This window comes from Centruroides vittatus, unplaced genomic scaffold (genome assembly GCF_030686945.1).
Source record: "Centruroides vittatus isolate TY-2023 unplaced genomic scaffold, ASM3068694v2 contig_549, whole genome shotgun sequence".
NCBI lineage: Eukaryota > Metazoa > Arthropoda > Arachnida > Scorpiones > Buthidae > Centruroides > Centruroides vittatus.
This window is the reverse complement of record NW_027122325.1, coordinates 924,524-944,129: the sequence shown is the minus strand read 5'-3', so window position 1 is coordinate 944,129 and position 19,606 is coordinate 924,524. Positions and strand designations below refer to the sequence as shown.

At 25.1% G+C, this 19,606-nt stretch overlaps 1 protein-coding gene across 1 annotated transcript in view; it reads right to left on the bottom strand.

The window, feature by feature from the left end:
* LOC136978680 (protein turtle homolog B-like) overlaps positions 1-19,606 on the bottom strand; it is a 50,822-nt gene that overhangs the window by 20,262 nt on the left and 10,954 nt on the right. Inside the window, exons 2-3 of the mRNA XM_067274430.1 lie at positions 19,461-19,542; positions 14,868-14,918 (exon numbers count right to left, since the gene is read on the bottom strand). Of these exons, the coding sequence (XP_067130531.1) occupies positions 14,868-14,918; positions 19,461-19,521 (112 nt within the window). The 5' untranslated portion in view covers positions 19,522-19,542. The remainder of the gene's footprint in view (positions 1-14,867; positions 14,919-19,460; positions 19,543-19,606) is intronic.

Here is a 19,606-nt window from a genome sequence, read left to right as displayed (position 1 = left end):
CAGATGGGTGTAACGTTTTTGTTTCTTCTCTTTATACAACTGAAACAGTCCCTTCTCTATCATTGAAAATTGTTTATGCTTGGGATAAACGTCTCTATGTTCACAAAATCCTGACGACATTTCTGATATAAAGAAGTCGAACAACACGCGAATCTTTTAAGTTGTAGGATTTCTTATAGCTTTTTCCTTTGCAGAAGTAAATCGCCCAAAATCAATGAATGTTTCCACACGTTCGCGAGAGTCTGTCATTTCCTTCAATGATTTATGGAAAATAACTTTTTGCAAAAGTGTATTATGATTATTTCAAAGTTTATCGAATTGTTTTTTTTTAGTTACTCGAACTCATTATTTAAATACGTTTATTTTTGACTCTTTTAAATGGTAAATTTGAATTTAATCCATGCATTGTATTGTTTTGCGAATTAGTAATATGAATATTAAATTTTAAATTTATGAAAAAAATCATTAAACATTTAGTTGTAAATTAAGGACGTTGGCACTGTAAATTAACGTTTCATACGGCTAGAAGGCATAAAAGTTCCGATGATGGCATTGAAATTATTGATGCGGAATGTAACTTGGTGGTCTCCATTTGTTAATGCATCCATTAGAACGAAGTTTGACCTTTAGTTGGCAGACTGTTTCCTAATTCGCTCATTTTACCAACGAAGCAAATGTCGTTTCAATTATAATAGTTATATGAAAATTCAGTCATATAAACTAACGAAAATACTCAACTGTTAACAATCTAAAATTATTAACAACAAAATAATAATGGGCGTTCGGCAATATCAAAAGAGAGAAAAGTATGAAAGAAGCTTAAAAAATAAGTTCTGAGGGATGAATAGGCGAAGAGATGGTTTAAAGAAGTACAAGTAAAGATAAATAAATAGTTTTCTGGTAAAATGTAAGAATAGAAATAGATAAAATAGAAAGCGCTTGAACCCAAGGAAATAGGAGAGATGTCTTTAGAATGCGATTTTGAACATGTAATAAGTAGAAAGTATCTAGGGATTGAAAGGCGATTTTACCTGGAATAGAAGAACAGTCTAAGCGATCAGCAGATAACAGAGGACATGCGAAGTATCAGGAGGATTTAAATATATACCTAAATATTACAACAGAAAAGATAATATTGTTCTTATCCATACTTTCAAATCGTGCTATTTCTATCGATCCATTTTTCGTTTATTATGCAGGAAACTGAATATTTTATGTTATAAGCAATTACATATTTATTTATGTAATTAATTTTTCGCGCATTAATCAAAAACTTTTAATTTTGGCCATTAGATTGTAAAATAAGAGATTAGAGTAATCTCTCGCATTAATTTTGCATCAAAGGATCATTAAATGATCTATAGTTAATCCTAAGGCTTAGAATATCAAATATTGAGTCGTTTTTCTTGTAAATTTTGTAATAGTTTTAAAATAGAAGAAAAAGTTTCTGATGTGATGACTTCTTTTCTTTTTCTCTAGAATATGGGGAAGCTACAACTGTTAGAAAATGATATTTTCTCTTAACAAGACAGTTACAGGAAGGTGTGAACAGAGAAACGTGCTTATCATTTAAACAGCCTTGAGCTAAGAAAGAAACACAGATAATAGGTAATAGTTAAGATACAATAACGTGATGAGAATACAGTTTGACATTTGTTATCCAAGGAAACAATAATATTTTCATTTTTTAAAACCAAACAACAACATTGTCTAATATTTGTTAGGATTATTCGAAATAATTAATCAAAACATTTTTAATTCTTTACAGAAAAAAAATTGATAAATTTAAAACTAATTGACTAATACAAATGTTAATTAAGTTAAACATTTAAATTAAATATATACATGTTCTTAAATTTAGTCATTTCTTAGTCCTGCGTTGAATCTAATGATTAATAATTGCTGCACACAAATATTATAGCATTTAAAATGTTTATAAATTTAAAAATCAAATCATAACAAAACTTAATCTGGATTTTCCATTTTGTGCCGAAGGTAAAGATAAATTTATGAAAAGATTTGTCAAAATAATTTACTCGCAAAGTCGACCATATAAATAGTTATGGAAATTTTAATGGATACTTCACAAAAAGTGAACATTGTCTACACATTACTGTTATTACCAGGGGATCCGCTGTCTCACTTTGTCTCTTAAGCTGTGAAATTCTGAGTGATAGCGTAAATCTATCGAAATTCCGGAGAGAAAAAGAAAAATTTTGCAGTATCCTTAACGACAAAAGTGTCAGATTTGGTTAAATGATGACATCAGATTTGAAGATTTTCACAATGATAAAGTTAAGATATCCTATTGCATCTCAAAAAAGACGCAACTGTCTCCAAACTCAATGCAAGAAGAGTGATATTCAGACTAATGTTTTTGTTTTCATCTGAACAACATTTGTCACTACCTGAACAAATTGAATTCCGTACCAAACATATTGGTGGTTTCAAAAGATTTCATAACATTCAATTAAATATTATTAAATTTTTACTTTATTTTTTGAATATATTGACAAGAAAATAAAATCTTATAATAAATCTTATATTTGTAAGATTTAAATTTTTTATTTTATTAGAAGACTAAAAATAGTATTTTTATTATTTTGTTAATATTACTCTTCTTGAAGAATAATAATATATTATTAATGAAATATTTTAAACTAGATTAAATTTTCCATTTTCTTAGAGAATTTAAGAAAATCGATGATGATGAATTTTCAGCAAATCTTTATCAACATCCTAATCATAATCATTCACAGCGCTATCTTTCAAAGATAAAAGTGGAACATCAGCTTCTAGGAAGATAATAACCGCTCAAGGAATTCCAAATCACATCAAATAAACTCATTCACTCTTAGGGTAAGGGATGATCAAATGATGATTGATATTGCAATTTAAAAGAGAAAAGATAACATGAAAGAATTTCAAGTGACTAATTAATGAATTAAGAAGGAATCCTTTAAAACACGAGAAAAGTGCCTTCAGAAAAAGAGTACAAAGACTTTGAAAAGGTTCTTTATTTTTCTCTATGAATAAAGACTAAAAAGACAATGCATTATCCATCTAGATGTAATAAATCCAGAGTGCTTTACAAAATTGCAATCTCAAAAAAATGAATGAAAGTGTTTTCTAATAATAAGAAAAGAAAATAAACTACAAAAGAATGTTTATATCAAGAATTTAAAACATTTCTGGGATAATTTAAATTAGAGAATTGCTATAAATATGATTATCCCCTTAAAAATTATTCAGAAAAGCATTTTAAATATTTATTCAATTAAATGTTTCCATATCAAAATCTTCCATTTGTTTTGAATTCCATAATGCACGAAAATTAATAAACAAATCTGTTCATGAGCATGATCATTTTGCAATTAGTCATTATTTGTATTAATCATCGAGTAGCACTTGAACTGAAGCATTATCTAGTAATTACTCACAAGTTATCTTTTAATGCATGGCTTAAATTATCTTGGTAGTAGGAGACATTGATGCGTGCTTCTCTAGAAGAGCATGGAATAAAAAGAAGAACGGATGGGATGGACGTTCGCCAAATTGTTGCGAAGACACTCAGAGCCAGTTTTGATTACAGTTTAGATGAATAGAGAAGTTAGTTCTGATCGCATCTTCAATCACATCGACAGAAAATTAAACTCCTATTTTCAGAGATTTAATTTTTTAGCAACCAATTTATGCTGTCAATATTAATATATTCTTACATGCATCTAATAGGCATGAAACTTTATAATTATAATAACTACCAACAAGTAAATTAGTTCGTGGATAATAAATTAAGAATGATCACCCGAAAGCTAAACTTTGAAACACCATAAAACTGTGGTGGTGTTTCAATACGCATTAACGTAAAGATCGATATTTAAATAATAAAATAGAAAAATCTATGTATAAAAATATGATTAATTATGTTTAAAAATCTTTTTATTTTAGTACATTTTAACTTCTAAAGAAATTCCAAACTAAACATGAAAAATCCTATCACCAGAATGAGAAGTTTCATACTTCATTTTCGTATATTCTAAAACAGAGAAAAATAATTTAAGTAAAATATTTATAATTAATTTTCATAGAAAAAAGTACATTTTTAAACTATTTTATTGCTTCTTGAAATATTCATTGTTTATTTATTAAAGTGGGTTTTTTTAAATAATAGAACGAAATGTTTAGTAAGCAATTTAAAACCGTTTTTATTAAATTTATCATAATTGAATTATATGACAAAACTTAAAATTTTTTAATACTTTGTTCATAAATCATTCTGAATGAAATTATATATTATTATTTTAAGTTATTTTTATTTATATAAATAAAAATGATGTTTATTTCATAATTACTTAATAATAATAGTTCTCTTATATATATATATTGAATATGTTTAATTTTTATAAAAATGTGTTAAACAGTTATTTTATAATAATAATAAATTATATTAATTCATGCAAATTTAATGCTCTTAATAATTAATTTTTATTTTCTTTCATTCTGGCTAAAAAGAGAGATAACATTTTAAAAAATTCAACAAAATAATAAATAATATTTAACTATTAAAGATTTTATTTATTTATTTACTGTTTTTTAATAAGAATAACTCTAGAGAAATTCACTTAGAGACTTTATATTTGAAAATTTTAATATAAACATTTTTGGAAAATTCTTTTATACAGCTTAATCTTTATTCTTATTCTTTTTTCAGGTAATTCTAATATAATTATTAAAAACATTTCTAAAAATAAATTTTTATTTGAAATAAGAGAAAATAAAGAATAATAAGTAATCATTTATTTAAGAATGAATATTAAAATTTAACTTTCCTTAAAATCTGAGTATAAAATTGCAAATAAATTATTCATTCAAAATTAAACTATATTTATTATGAATAATTAGGATTTTATTAGCATTTTATATAAATATTTAAATTTCTTGTTTAATTTAAATCTGGTTGGGATTTGTTATTCTAAAATAAGTTAAAAACTCAGCATTATGCAAAAGTAAATTCTTAATTTAATATATTTGACAATAACTATATCTACAAAACTGTTTTTTAAATATATTTTACATAAGATATCAAATATTAGAAAATAATTGCCAGATTTCTATACTAGTTATAGAAAGATTTTATCAATAATTGAACAGAATTGATAAAATTATTCTTTAAAATATATCTATGAACAAATCTATTCAATTGTAAAAGGCAAAAAAGCTGTTCTTCCTTAGAAAAACTTAAATTTAGTAATTCTAAAATACTTCTACTTACTAAATCCGAAAGAAACAATCAGATAAGCAAGAAAACCGTAACCAAACAATTGGATTTTACAGTCATTTACATATAACATGTGCTGAAAAATTGATCCAAATGAGAAAGTAATTCCCAATAATATAGTTCAACCTTTTCATGTAAAGAAAGCAATTTTAATATAATAATTTGTATGAGAATTTTATAAAATTCCTGTTTATATTGCTATAATTAATTAGTGATATTCTAATGAATAATTTACTAATAAGTTTAATTTATACAGGCGTGCTAATTCCCTGTTTCAGCAATTTAAATTAAGACTATCAATACAAATCTTATGATAAGAAATATGAAGAATGAGTTTACGCATTTATACTGCATTATTTCAATAATTCCTTATGAAATTAATTACATTAGCATTAAATATATATGGAATATATAGCAGTTTACCTGCTTTAGTACATATAAAATAAAACACAACAACAGTTGCGTTTTAAACTGAGCTAAATCCGGTTACTTCAAAGAACTAAATTCAAAATAAATTCATCAATGAATTTTAAATTTTATTTTAAAAATGCTATAATTTTAATTAAATATAATTTTATTGGCAATTTTCTTCGGTAATAATATTTACAGTTTAAAACAAAAATACACCAACATATTTTATTTTCTGCATACAGTTTAGAGGGGGCCTATTTCCTCTCAGAGCACCGAGAGGCCTTTAACATATATATATATATATAATACATAAGCTAAATTTATAATCAAATATAATAATAATAACAAATTTATCTTAAAATGCGGTACTTCTATTTGCTAAATTCAGCTTATTGTCTTAAAATCTTATTTAAATAATTCTGTTATCTTCTATTAAAAAATTACCTACTATTCAATTTAGATCAGCAAGTCAGCAGCTATTAACGGGGAATATATTTTCTTTGCTAGGATATGCATAAATATGATATTTAAAAACAAGAATCGAGTTAACGATGATGATATCCAATGACAGAATTTTTTAACAATTATAAAAAGAAATATGTTTATTAAACTGGAATGCAAATGAGTAAATCTTTCAGACTATAGGCCTACTTATAATGACTTATTATTGACAATTTTTATATATTAAATAATTCATCAAAAATTATAAAATTTCAAGTAAACAGTTCAATTTTAATTGATGTTAGGAAATAAAATAGACGTAAATTACCTTTAGAAGTCAAGAAAATATATAAGTGTCTATAGCAAAATTATCTCTGTTTAAATGAACAGGATAATAAAACCACACGTTATTTAATTTTGTACTCCTGATTTAATTTATTATTTTTAACCTCGACTACAACACGCGAATGAGATTTGCAAATTTTCATAACGCCACCACTAGTTGTCAAATTTATTTTTACATTGCCTACTCTTTCAAATTGTTTACAAGCTGTCAAATGTATTTTAAATCAACTATTGTTCTTCAGACGTTAACATTAATCCTAGCATTACTGCTGCAAGTTTGGGTCTTTGTTCTTGAGGTTTAAAAGAAAATGTTTTTATCCTGATAACATTGCATATGATCCTCGTGTATTATGTTATATATAATGATGGCATATTTTAGATATCGTCATTTTTCACTTTTGTTCGTTTTTAGGAAAACTTTCAAATTATTTAAATTAAATAAAAGGTAATCCCGTTCATTTACATAAGAATTAATTGCACGTATACAGAGGTATTTACGAAAATTCTATTTAAAATTCTTAATTTTTCATAATTTAATAGATGAAATTATTTTATTAGGCTTGGATTTTTGATGTTCATCGTTGATTGATTAATGAAAAACTGTTTGAAATATAGGCAATATTTCCTTAGATAAATCAAATTTTCTTCTAAATTCTACGAAAAAATCATATAAGCTAGGCCACAGAATAACTGCTTCCTTTATAGACTTTTAAAGCTTTTTCTGATAGCTGGAAAGATGCTAAGAATCATCTGTTCTGAGAGACGATAAACAGCTCCAAACCAAATAAATTTCACTCATCCCAAACATAACAAAAGATTGATATTATCGCTTTTAGCCAAGCTCCTTCACAGATTTTCACTTGAATATTTTATATATAACAACTAATCGAAACAAATTTCGATAAATATTTCAATTTTACTTACCTAATAAACAATACTGACAATAATTTATTATTTAAAATGAAGATATATTAAAGAAAATTGCATCGAAAGGAAATTAAAGTAAATCATAATTTTTATTTTATTTTAAATAAATCTTTATAGATATTATTCCAGAAAAAAAAAAGATTTCTTAGAAAACAATAGAATGGTTTCTTTAATTTGCATAATAGCAAAATTTTACATCAACTTTTGTATAAATAGAATCCACTAAAATTGACTATACAAATGCATAAGTTTATTGCAAAATCGAAGATTGTATTCAAGTAATTTACAGTTCAACAGAATTTACTTTCATTTTTATTTCTACAGTTCAATCGAGTTACTTGTAAAAGTTAAGTGAATATGGAAATAGGAATTGTGTGAATTTAAATATTCCTTTGACAGCATAAACTGCGGAAGTAATTCTACATTTATTACTGATAAATTCATTCCTTTGCTATGATACATTATTTAGTGCCTATATTTCTGTGTAATTACAATTTATATACAAATTTAATCAAATATGCTTAATATTTTGCAAATATCGTTCTTAATTTTACTCAATTATTTCCAATATTTATTTATAGATATGTATTCGAATCGAAGAATTCGAACAATTCTCATTAAATCGTATGAATTAAATCCTGACAAGACAAAAGCAGTTATCAACTTACTTTAATTTGTAGTAGAAAAATCAATAAAGTACAAAATTTTCTGTAAAATGATCTTAATTATAAAATAAAACAAAACTGTTAATAAAATCAAACTTTTCAATTTTAGCAATTAAAATATTTCGATCAAAATTAAATCAATTATGTCAAAGTGTTTCAAATAATTCACACAACTTCAATGACTCTTCAAAGGTATTAAGCATGAAACCGATACTCATTTAACATTCTGACATTCTCTTTATCACGTTTAAAATTACCGCATGAAATATTTAATGCTTCTTCTAAAGTAGTTAAAATATATTATCTACTGTTAAATAACCCTTTTTTTTTTTCTTTAAAATTATTCCAGAATTTACGAATTTATCATAGAAAATTTCAATTTTTTACACATTTTATATTGAAGTCTTATCGTTCTATTGCATAGGCCTACGATGTGATTATTTATCACCATCCTGTTGAATTATTTCGCCATTAATTACAATTATTATTAATAATAATAATGTTATAATATGGAGACTATACAGAAATCGCAAGCCTTTCGTTATAAATATATATTTAGATATAAATTTCTATAATTTTCAATAAACAAAACTTATTTATGATTATTTAATCGGTTGATACTGTATATTCTGTACATACATATAAAGCGCGTTGTTAAATTTTTCAGTAGATATACACTGAAGAATGTGCAGTATATAATATATTATATAACGAGAAATTATTTATTGTGACATCGTCACAATGTCAGGCTGCAATTTTTAATCATATTTTTAATTTCTTGAATTTAAAATATATGCTCTCCACCTCAAATTAGTGGTGGCTTGCCCCTATCACCATACATTTTTTAAAAAAAATATAGAGTCATGCCGGTCATCTATTAAATCCTTTCAGAGGAAACGTTTTGAATTGAAATAACGTGTCTTCCGGTATACAACGGAAATTAGTGTATAATTAATCGTGGCCTTCTGTCCCTGCGATTTACATATCTGGTCTTGTCTTTCATCTATCTAACACCTTTCTTGAGATTAAGGAAGAACAGACAGACGGACAGTAAGAATTTATAGGTCCACAATGTTTTCAAATTACAGCTCAATTATTATGATTCTTCAATATATATATATATATATATATATTGGAAGATTTTAAATGTGATATATGATTAATTTTTAATATAAAAATATTATTTTTTTATAAAAGTTTTTTAAAATATTCTACAAAATCCGCATAAATTCTATTTTCTTAATTACAAAATTCATAAAAATTAAGCTACAGTTATCTAATTTAAAACATTTTAAATGCTCTGCAACAATATTTTGACTCGTTTAAATAACATAGGAATTATTTTAAACATAAAATCAGCAATTTCTAACACAAAATGTACACATTGCTTATTGGATTCATCACTGTATAACCAAAAAAAAAAAAAAAAAAAATATGTTTTGACATCATTATTTAATATAACATATTTGAATTTTAGAAGGTAAATTGTTTGATCGATATTAGCCAAACTTAACATTTTGAATTTCAGCTTTTTCTTCATTTAATCAATCAATAAAGCTTCTGCTGATAAAATTGATTGAACGAATGAATTTAGTAGTAATGATTAGCAATTAATATTGGATTATTTTTATGTAAACTTCTGTTAACCGGTTTTTGAAAAATATAAATGAATTTTTGAAATAAGGCTATCAGAATATCGATTGAAATTTGCTGTCACTAATTTTGATAACCTCAAACCGCTACTAGATGTTTTCAAATGCATGAAAGAAACTCGCCGTGAACGTGAAGCTAGATAGGGTGTTGACGTTAAAACATGCTAATAAATTACTAAAATTTTTAGAAAAGAGTTTAATTAGAGGAATCGCTTAATTTGAAAACAAGATATTCTTGTCAATGCTGCTACTCCTTATAAATTGCATTAGGAGAGAGCAAATCGAAAAAGAATCGTTATGACGGAGAAATCTTATTAACATTACTTGTGATAGGTAAGTTATAAAGCAAAAGAACAGATATTTCTGAAATGAAATTGCTACTGTTATCCAGTTATATAGTTTCTACTCTTTTCGAATGATAAAAGAAAAAAGAGTTTATTTCTTTTATATAGATAATCAATTGATGTTCTGAATTGAGAGTATCAACCTCTATGATGGAACAATGTTTCAACACTTTCCGAAATGTTATAAACTAAAACTTCTCTCTTCTCTCCAACAATGAGGAAACGAAATAAGAGGTGAGCTTGTTTAATTTAAATATGGTTAAAACAATTAACGACAGATATTACATGAATTTAAATTACGTTAAAAGGTTTAATATGTTAGGATGTTTAAAATTCGATATTATTTCAAACGAGTTGATGACAAGTAGGTTAAAATATAGGAAAATCAATACGGGATTGTTGCAACAGCTAGTGAAATGATCATTTTCTAACTTCAATTTCATAGCGTTATAGCAAACTTCTGTTTACTTTACAAAGTTTATATTTAAGATTTTGGCATAATTTTTAAATTAACTTAATTAGAATATGAGATAAGAGATATAAATTCTTAAAAACATAGATTTGAAGTTAAGTGCTTTAATTCTGTTAATTGCTTAAAAAGTTAAGAATTAAATTGTAAAATTCTGTTAAGAAGCTAATCTTTTAGGAAACTACATTAATAATCTATTCCAGGTGCGAAGAAGAACGTTTTCATAATTAGTTGTCTTGTATAAAGCTGAAAATCGCTTCTTACATTATAACTATTGTTATCTGTTATCTCGATTCTTCATTTTTTCCTCCATTTTTGATCCCTACTCAATTTAACGACTTTTTTCAAATGCTCATAGATATCTTAAGAGATACAGTTAATTAACTTTTTTCTGAATTTATTTTTTCATTCTCAATTATTTAAAAGAAAAACAACTAAATCAATTATGAATATACTTATAAGGCTAAATGATAGGCCGTTTCTTCTTTCTGTTCGAATTTTCATCTAAAGTTTTTCATTACTAATTTCAACAATAACTTTTTCTTTTTAATTTTTATTTATCGTTTACAGGCAATTTCGTCTCTGCTATTAAAAATTACAATGTGTTAATAACTCCATTACTTCATTTATTTCGGACTTTTTACGTTCTAACTCTTGATGACACCTGCTTTAATTATATTCCAACAGAATTCCATTTTCAATTGTAATTCGTATTACAGAGATTCTTTAATTGAGAAATTTTTTAAATCTTGAGAAAATTAATGTGTTCCCAATCAATTTAATTCTTTCTTCTTTATAGTAAATATTAATCAAGTTTTTCTCCTTTTCTTTAATAAAAGAGAGCTTATTTACACTTTATTGATTATAATTTATAACGCTAAAATTCTACTAAATTGAATGAATCTTATTCTATCCTTTAAGTCCCCTCGCATTTTATTTCACTTTTTTCTTATTGATTCCGGGAACAACAATCTATTTACAAATTTATTATAGCGGCATAGTTGAGAAAATTCGACGTTAATGTAAGTGATCAAATTTAAAAGTTTTACTTAAAATAAATATTTTAAAATGGTCTTCTCATTAATAAATTCTAACCAAATAAAAAGTTTTTTATATTTCGCTTTTATCGTCGAATTTTTACTTAAATTAAAGATTTACTTATTTAAAAACCTTTAGAAATTTGTTTCTGAATCTCCAGAAGTTAAAGCTTTGTTTCCGAATCCTCGAAATATAAAAAAAATACTAAAAGGTTAATGTTTCTTTAAGCTTTCTAATCAATATTTCTATACTATTGATTGTTGGAGTCACCCACTGCTCTCTCTTAACGCTTTATTTGAATTATCATGCTTTAGTAAATTCTACTTAAAAAAAAAAAAAAAAAAAATCTAATACACCAAATCCTCTGAAAATAAATGTAGAAACGAATGAAAATATTCTAAACTATGTACGATGCTAAAGTAATAAAATATATGATAAGTATCTACCATGATATAAAACGGGGGTTTGAAATTATATGTCTCGTTGAGCACAAACTAGAGAAAACTGAAGACACATATAGTAAAATTCATCGGTGCATATTCTAGAAAGATTTAATTAGTATTAGTGAAACAAGACTCATAAGTACGGTCGACATAACACAATAGTCAGCGTTGAAACTTTGTGGATGATGTGATAACATTGAATGATGCATAGTCCGCAATACAACTCGGCCTTCGCACTGTAGCTTCGTATTTTCTTCTAAAGCAAGGCATTTTTATACAAAATCCAAAAATTCTTAAACAAATCTCATATTCGTTAAAGTTTTAAAGTAAATAATAATTAAAAGAATATTGTTTTGTTGTTATATTTGTATAAAATGTTTTATAAAAAAAAGCCATCCACTATTTAATGAATATTTTAAATTATCAAATAAAAATATAGAATATTTATTATATCTTTCGATAAGTACTACTTAAGCAATAAGAGATTTCTTTAAAATAAGAAAAGATAAAAAAAGTTTTCAATAATTCAACTTGTTCACTAAAAGATTTAAATTCAGCCTAAGAAAAGACAAATTGCATTTTGTTATGCCAAAGAAATCCCCCGAATAAAAGAAAAAAAATTACTTTTACTCATTTTCATTTTTAGTTCTGTCTACGTTCTGTTTCATTCTGACTACATTTTTTCCCTTTTCTTCCTTATCTATTACTTCTTCTTTATTTAGTTTTCACCTCCTTTCTTCCGAACGATCGGTCCGTCAGGGGTTTTCGTAAACATACATTTCCGTAGCAGAATTTGCTATCTTTTAATGTACTCAGCTGAGTGAATAATGCAAATAATAACACAACGGCATCTTTTTCTATCGGATAATCTAAGACTTATAAGTGACAAGAAACTAATAACATAAAAAAAACTTTTATTCGTGATGATGGCTGAGTATTTCAATATATCTTATCTTTTCCAATTTTTTCGTTTGTTTTTTTTTTATCTTTCGAATAGAATAATCATCATGAAAATTTCATACATCTGGGAATTAACACTTTAGTTCCTTTACGAATTTCCATAAAATCTAACTTTATCATACTTGAAAACAAACTTTAATGTAAACAGTGTTGTTTTGTTTTTAGCCGTAGTCTATCTAGCCTTTGGAAAAATCGATATTTTTAGTAGAATGTAAAATTTGATAAAAATTCAATTTAAATGTCTGTAATGTTTATCAAAAGTATCTGATCTTTGCTCAATAAATATTTATTATAAATATGAAAAAAAACATAATATATAAATTTGAAAAGCTCATTTTCGAGTATTTTTATAGTAAAATCCCTTACGAATTCGACTAGTTTCTAAATAAAGTTGTTTTCTCTTTCATGTTAGTTTCACATGAGATAGAGAATATTATAAAATTTTCCTGGGATGAGACCATAATAATTTTACTGTAAACGATTTCATCGAGCCACGCTTTTACTTACATTAAGAAAACAATCGTTTTCGGTTCTGAAAATGCAAAATAAATGACAAGTCTTGTGTCATTTTCCTTTTCATCATTAGATCAAGGAGAAATCAGTGAGAAATATTCCTAAATGCGCAAAAATTATACAAATTTAAACTTTGGCAGAACATCTGGGATAAATCGATATGTCATTTTGATACATAACACAATACTTAATAACAGAATAAAAACAGATTTTTATCGGGGAAAAAAGCGAGAGAAAACATCGTTAGCTCTAATTAAATTATATATTTTTGTATTTTTCCAAATATTTGTATCAGCAATTATCAGTAAAGTCATTTTTTCCCTCTTAATGTTAATTAGCTTTCTAAAAACAAAATATTTACATAATGCTATTTTGCAAATGATCGGTTATTGTTTATATCCAATTTTTTCCCATTGTAAATGTATTTTCATAATTAAACTCATAGACCAAATGCAATAATACATTCATAATTTAAAAAAATGTAATTACACTTCAATTAAAGAGTTTTTAATTAATTAGTTTATTTTTTATAACTAAGTGAAGAAGCTCTTCAAAAATGAATTAAGGTGGAAAAATTTAGCAATATTCTGCATCATTTTTTATATGAAAAAATATAAATAATTATTTTAATAAATTCAGCTTTCTTTCCGAAAACTTTTTAAACTCTATTAAAAATTCCTAATAATTCATCAGATACAATAATAACTGGTGAGAGTTGAAAGACTATAATGTATGACTTTTGTATGACTTTTAGAGATTATCAATCTATTTTTGCGTGATATAAAAAGATACCAAGCTCATATTTCAAGTTTTTTACATTCATTTTAATTTTTCGTGACTTTTTAGAGTGCATTGAAACACTCTCCTCATTAATCACCTGTTTGAATTGCTTATTTCGAAGGAAAAAATTATAAATATGTATTTAAAATTTATTCTGTTTTATAAAAAGAAAGTTTTACAGTTTTCTCAGAATTTAGTTTAAAATTTACATTTTTATATGATCATTATTTCTGAAGTTTAATGATAAAATAGCTCAAATGGTATTTTAGTAATTAGCAAATCATCTAGTTACGCAAGTGTATTTAATAGCAGATGTTAATGATAAGTTGTAAAGCTAAATGACGTCCTGATGTAATCAAAATGCACTGAATTATACTCCTTGTAATAAGCAAAGACTTCTAGAATATTAATTCCTTTTATAATAAATTTTCTCAATAAAATTTTTACGCAATATTAATTTGTTATTTTCTTTCTATTTTTTTTCTAAAAAAATGATTTATATTAAATCATACGCCGAATTTATAATTGCATAAAAACTATATTGATATATGTAAGAAATAATTAGATTATATAGAACAACACTAAAATTAACTTGACTTACTTTGGTGCTCTCCTTCAACATCAACTGTTCTCAATTTAATTCCCGGTACTCCTAAAATATTATTTAAAAATGTTCATTATTAGTGTCTAGTTTAATTTATGCTCTGCTAAAGATGAAAATTATCATACATTCATCTAGAAACTTTGCCACACATTACCATTTTAATTTAATCAACTTAACTAGAAAAGAGTAAATTTCCCTGATCACGTGTCTCAACAGATAAATTATTATTACTATTTTTGCTTAATTTACTTTGATAAAAATTGCATTAAACAAAAATACAGCGCTTTAATTTTTAATAAAAACTTAAATTACGTAAAAGAATGGCACTTTGTTTTTGTAGATATTGAAGCACATAATATACAATTATTGATACTATCTTAAAGGGTTTTTGACAATGTATTTTTTATACAAAAGATAATAAAATCCAGGAATGAAAAATGTTCCTATAAAATTTCATAAAATAGAACTTTTAAACTGTACTAGGAAGGTTTATTGAATTTTTTAGTATTTATCATTATTTATTCAACAGATACTTTGATAAAAAAAATAATAATAATAAAACAAATATACGAATGGTGCCCTACATAAATAAACAGACAAAACTTCATTTGTATGCTTAAAACAATATTTAATTACTTTTCTGGTAACCTTCAGATATAAAACAATTCAAAGAATCCATCGACATTGTTTTCTTGCTTATATCAAATTTTAAAACATTTCATCTGAATTTAATTTTCATATTTAACAATATAAAATAAGAATTATGAAAGATTTTTGTATAATTATTTTAAATAACAAATAAATCAAGTTAAATACATTCTGAAAAATCCTAGAATATGAATATAATTGGTTTGAAACTAAAGTGTCATCTGATATTTTCAAATTTACAAAAAGAAAAAGAAGAAAAAAAAAACATAAATAATGTATTAGATTAAATAAGTTTGGAACAAATAAAAAATAATTTTTATACTTCCAATGTTTTATATGATAAAATAGAAAAGTCAGTTAATGTGTTCTCTTCATTGACTTATGGCAACTGACGTTATTCTTAACTCGATAAAAACTACATCTTGTTTCTTCTTCTGTATTTGTCAGAGTGAATAACTCAATTTTGTTGTCAGACTTCTTTTTATTTTCCTTTTCCTTTTTTTCTTCCATTATGCAAAAATACACTACTAATAACAGAGATAACAAGCTATTTAGAAAGAAAATTTCCTTAAAAGATTCTTCTATTGTTAATTCTGCATTGTACGCTATGTACACTCGAGTTTTCTATGTTACGATTGTTGTACACATCTGGAAGTTGACAGTTCCACACACTTTTGATATTTCCAGCGCTTCAATATAGGCTATTGATCCCACGAGTATTGTTGAACAACCGTAAGAACAATCGCCAAACTGTACTCCAACTTTCGATACTTTATCACAAATTTCTATTCCTGTAACTAGTTAATTTTCAAACGAGAATTTGGGGTGCAATTTAGCATCATCTATTCGCTTAAGTCCTCTCCATTTTCTACTTAAAGGCAGATTATTACGCTGGAAAGTTAATTTTAAATACTTAACCTAACTGATATTGCTTTCTGAAGAGAGTATTCGAAAGATTTCATTAATTAAACTTTACTTAAATTTAAATAAAATCGGCTGGAAAATGCAAGTTTAAAAAACTGAAACTATATTTAATAAGCAGTCTCTTATAAAATTCATTTAAGACTCATGTATTCAATAAAATAGCCAATTTATAATATAACTGTCAACTAATAACGTACCAATGTGGCTCATGTGGCAAGATTCGGTGAGATATTATAGATAAAAGTCAAGATGACTAGTAAACGTATCTCATGAGTACCATAAATATGCCTACCATTAATCTTGCCTGATATTCTGAAAGGAAAATGCTAAGAGTAGGAATACTTTTAACATTTTATAAGTTCATCCTTTTAGTAATATTCGGGTGTCTAAACAAGAATTTTAAATATACATTCATTAAAAGTTTTTAATGCGTTTGGAAGTTAGAACAGAGCTGAAAATAAAACATTAAGCGTCACTTTATTGCCTCTTTTTATTCTCCTTTTAATAATTTCGAGTGTGATATTCAAGGCTGTGCAATTTTGCATTATGTAAATAGCATGTAACCATATATTTTTCTTGATAGAATTTTCTGATAGCTTTGATTTATACAACTCGTTTGATGAATGTTTAATAGATTTACATTCTGTTTATTTACATAATGAAAGAAAAAGTGGCTAAAAGGGAACAAAATCGGTTTAAAAAAATCTATAATGGAAACTAATTCTTGAGAGTATGATTCGAATGAATTTTATAAAAGCCGTTCCAACATCTTGTATAAATGATGAATGCATTACATTAAGTAAAATTTGGCAGCGAATTTTAATTATAAATTTCCATTTCAAGCCAATATTTTAAGAGTAAAAAATTATCATACGAAAATATAAAATGATTAATAATGAAATGTCGCAGTATATATAAAATTTGCTAGCATTTTTAAAGATATCATTTGAATTTCTTTTAAAGGAAAATTGATTTTTTCATTTAAAAAATATCGAAATGATATACAATGTAATATTCATTTTTTAATTAATCAAATGGAGCATTATCTGAAACGGGGATAATTATATACTAAATCAAACTGATAAGCATTGTTATTTTTACTTATTTTTTCAAAAATTAAAGTATTTTTGCGCAATTATTTTTATGAAAAGACGTTCATTTAAAGAAAAAAAACAATGTCTTTGCCTAAGGATACTTATTTATGGCTTGCTTTAAACTAACGGACCATTGACAACTATTGGAATATTTTAATGAGCAATCTTACTCTACTGGCAAAAGATGCTCATTTATCTTTTTTTATATATCAAAAATCTTTTCATAAGTAAAAATTTCTTACTTTTATTCTAATAAATAGCGGATAAACACAGATATAATAATTAGATATAAAATATTTAAGTTATAAATATTTATATAAGTAACATTATTTAAACATTCGATTATTTTGGATATAAAATATGAAATTAAATTTATACTATTATTTTAAAATGTATATATTTTTATTACTAAAACATTTACCTAACAGAGTTTTATACATTGATAAAATAATTTAACTATATAATATTTTTAAAAAATCGATTTTATTCTGTTGCTAATTATGTTTAGCTACACAAGAAGAATAAAGGAGGAAAAAAATTGTATTTTCTTGAAAACTTCGTACATTACCCCTCGTTCGTCAGAACAAAAGCTAAATAATTGGCGTCGGTTTGTAATTTTTAGCTATTATCTCAATACTTCACACAGCTCATAAATAAAAGAATGAAGTAATTTATAGTTTCCGAACTAAAACTGGAAAGTTTATGAAGGGTAAATCTACTCGAGCCGTTGAAGCCGTAAATTACGATAGCTTTACTCTTGAAAAAAATGACATATTTTCTAAAGAGTGTAATTTCTGTGAAGTTCACATATCTGAAAACATTTCTTCCTTACAAACTTAAGATTAAAGTAGATGCCTGTAAATGCGTAAAGAATGCAAGAAATGTTACCATTCATATAATAAAATGTTTATTTGCAGAAATTTCATCAAAACTTATAAAATTTATTTATAGCTTGGAGAATTTTAAATGTTGCAACGACTACAACTAAGTGTATCGGCCAATATTACTTCGGATTCAGATTAGTGAATTTATAACTATGTAACATTTAAACTTTAAAAAAATAACGTATTTGTTTTATTGATTCTAAGCGCTTTTTTTCTTTGTAAAATTCAAAATTTTACACGCATTAAACTGTTATTTGCTTAACTGACCGCTAAAATATAGTCTATATTATATACATATATGTGTGTGTGTATGTGTGCGTTATTTAGGAAGAGGCTATTTTGAAAATATCTCCAATATATCATAATGTGGAGTATTTTATCTCCTTTTAGATGATTTGGTAATAACTTCCATTATCGTCTCCTTTTAGATATAGTTGAGATGTTGAAGTATCCTAAATGCATCATGAGAGTAGGAACCGAAATTGCTATTTTCTAACGATAACGATAGTGTGCACAACAATGTGCAATATTAGCAAATATTTTATTGGGTAATTTGCAAAATTGAAGCTCGTGAAAATCAAATTAAATATAGAAGAATTCATGTTATAAATTTACGTTTCTAAATAAATTTTTAACCACGTAAAAATATTTAAGTGATATTTTAACGAAATAAAATAAGTACGCTTTCTCTCTCTCTCTCTCAAAATATTCCATATTTATATCTAATTTATTCAATTTAAAAAAATCGATAAATCAAATCTGTTGATGTTTTTTTAAAATAAAATCAAATATTTTACATTGTGTATAAAAATAGATCAGTTATATATGCATATAGAATCTAGCCCATATGAATAATAAACCTATTTTGATAAGATTTCCACAATATACCTTACACTTTTGATATTATTTATTTTAATAAATATTTTAAGAAATTTATTAACAATTTAAAATATATTTCTTATTATTAATCTATAAATTATTTACTTAATTAATGTTTGTTCTGAGTAATTATAAACATTTAATTCATAAACTAAATTTACCTGCATGGATAAATATCTGTAAATCCATAAGAATTATCATCCACAAGATGGAGTAGGACATTTTCTTAATGTGTTTCGAAATCTATAAATATATAAAATAAGAAAATAAATATTTACTGGATACTGAAATCTATTAAAGATGTTTA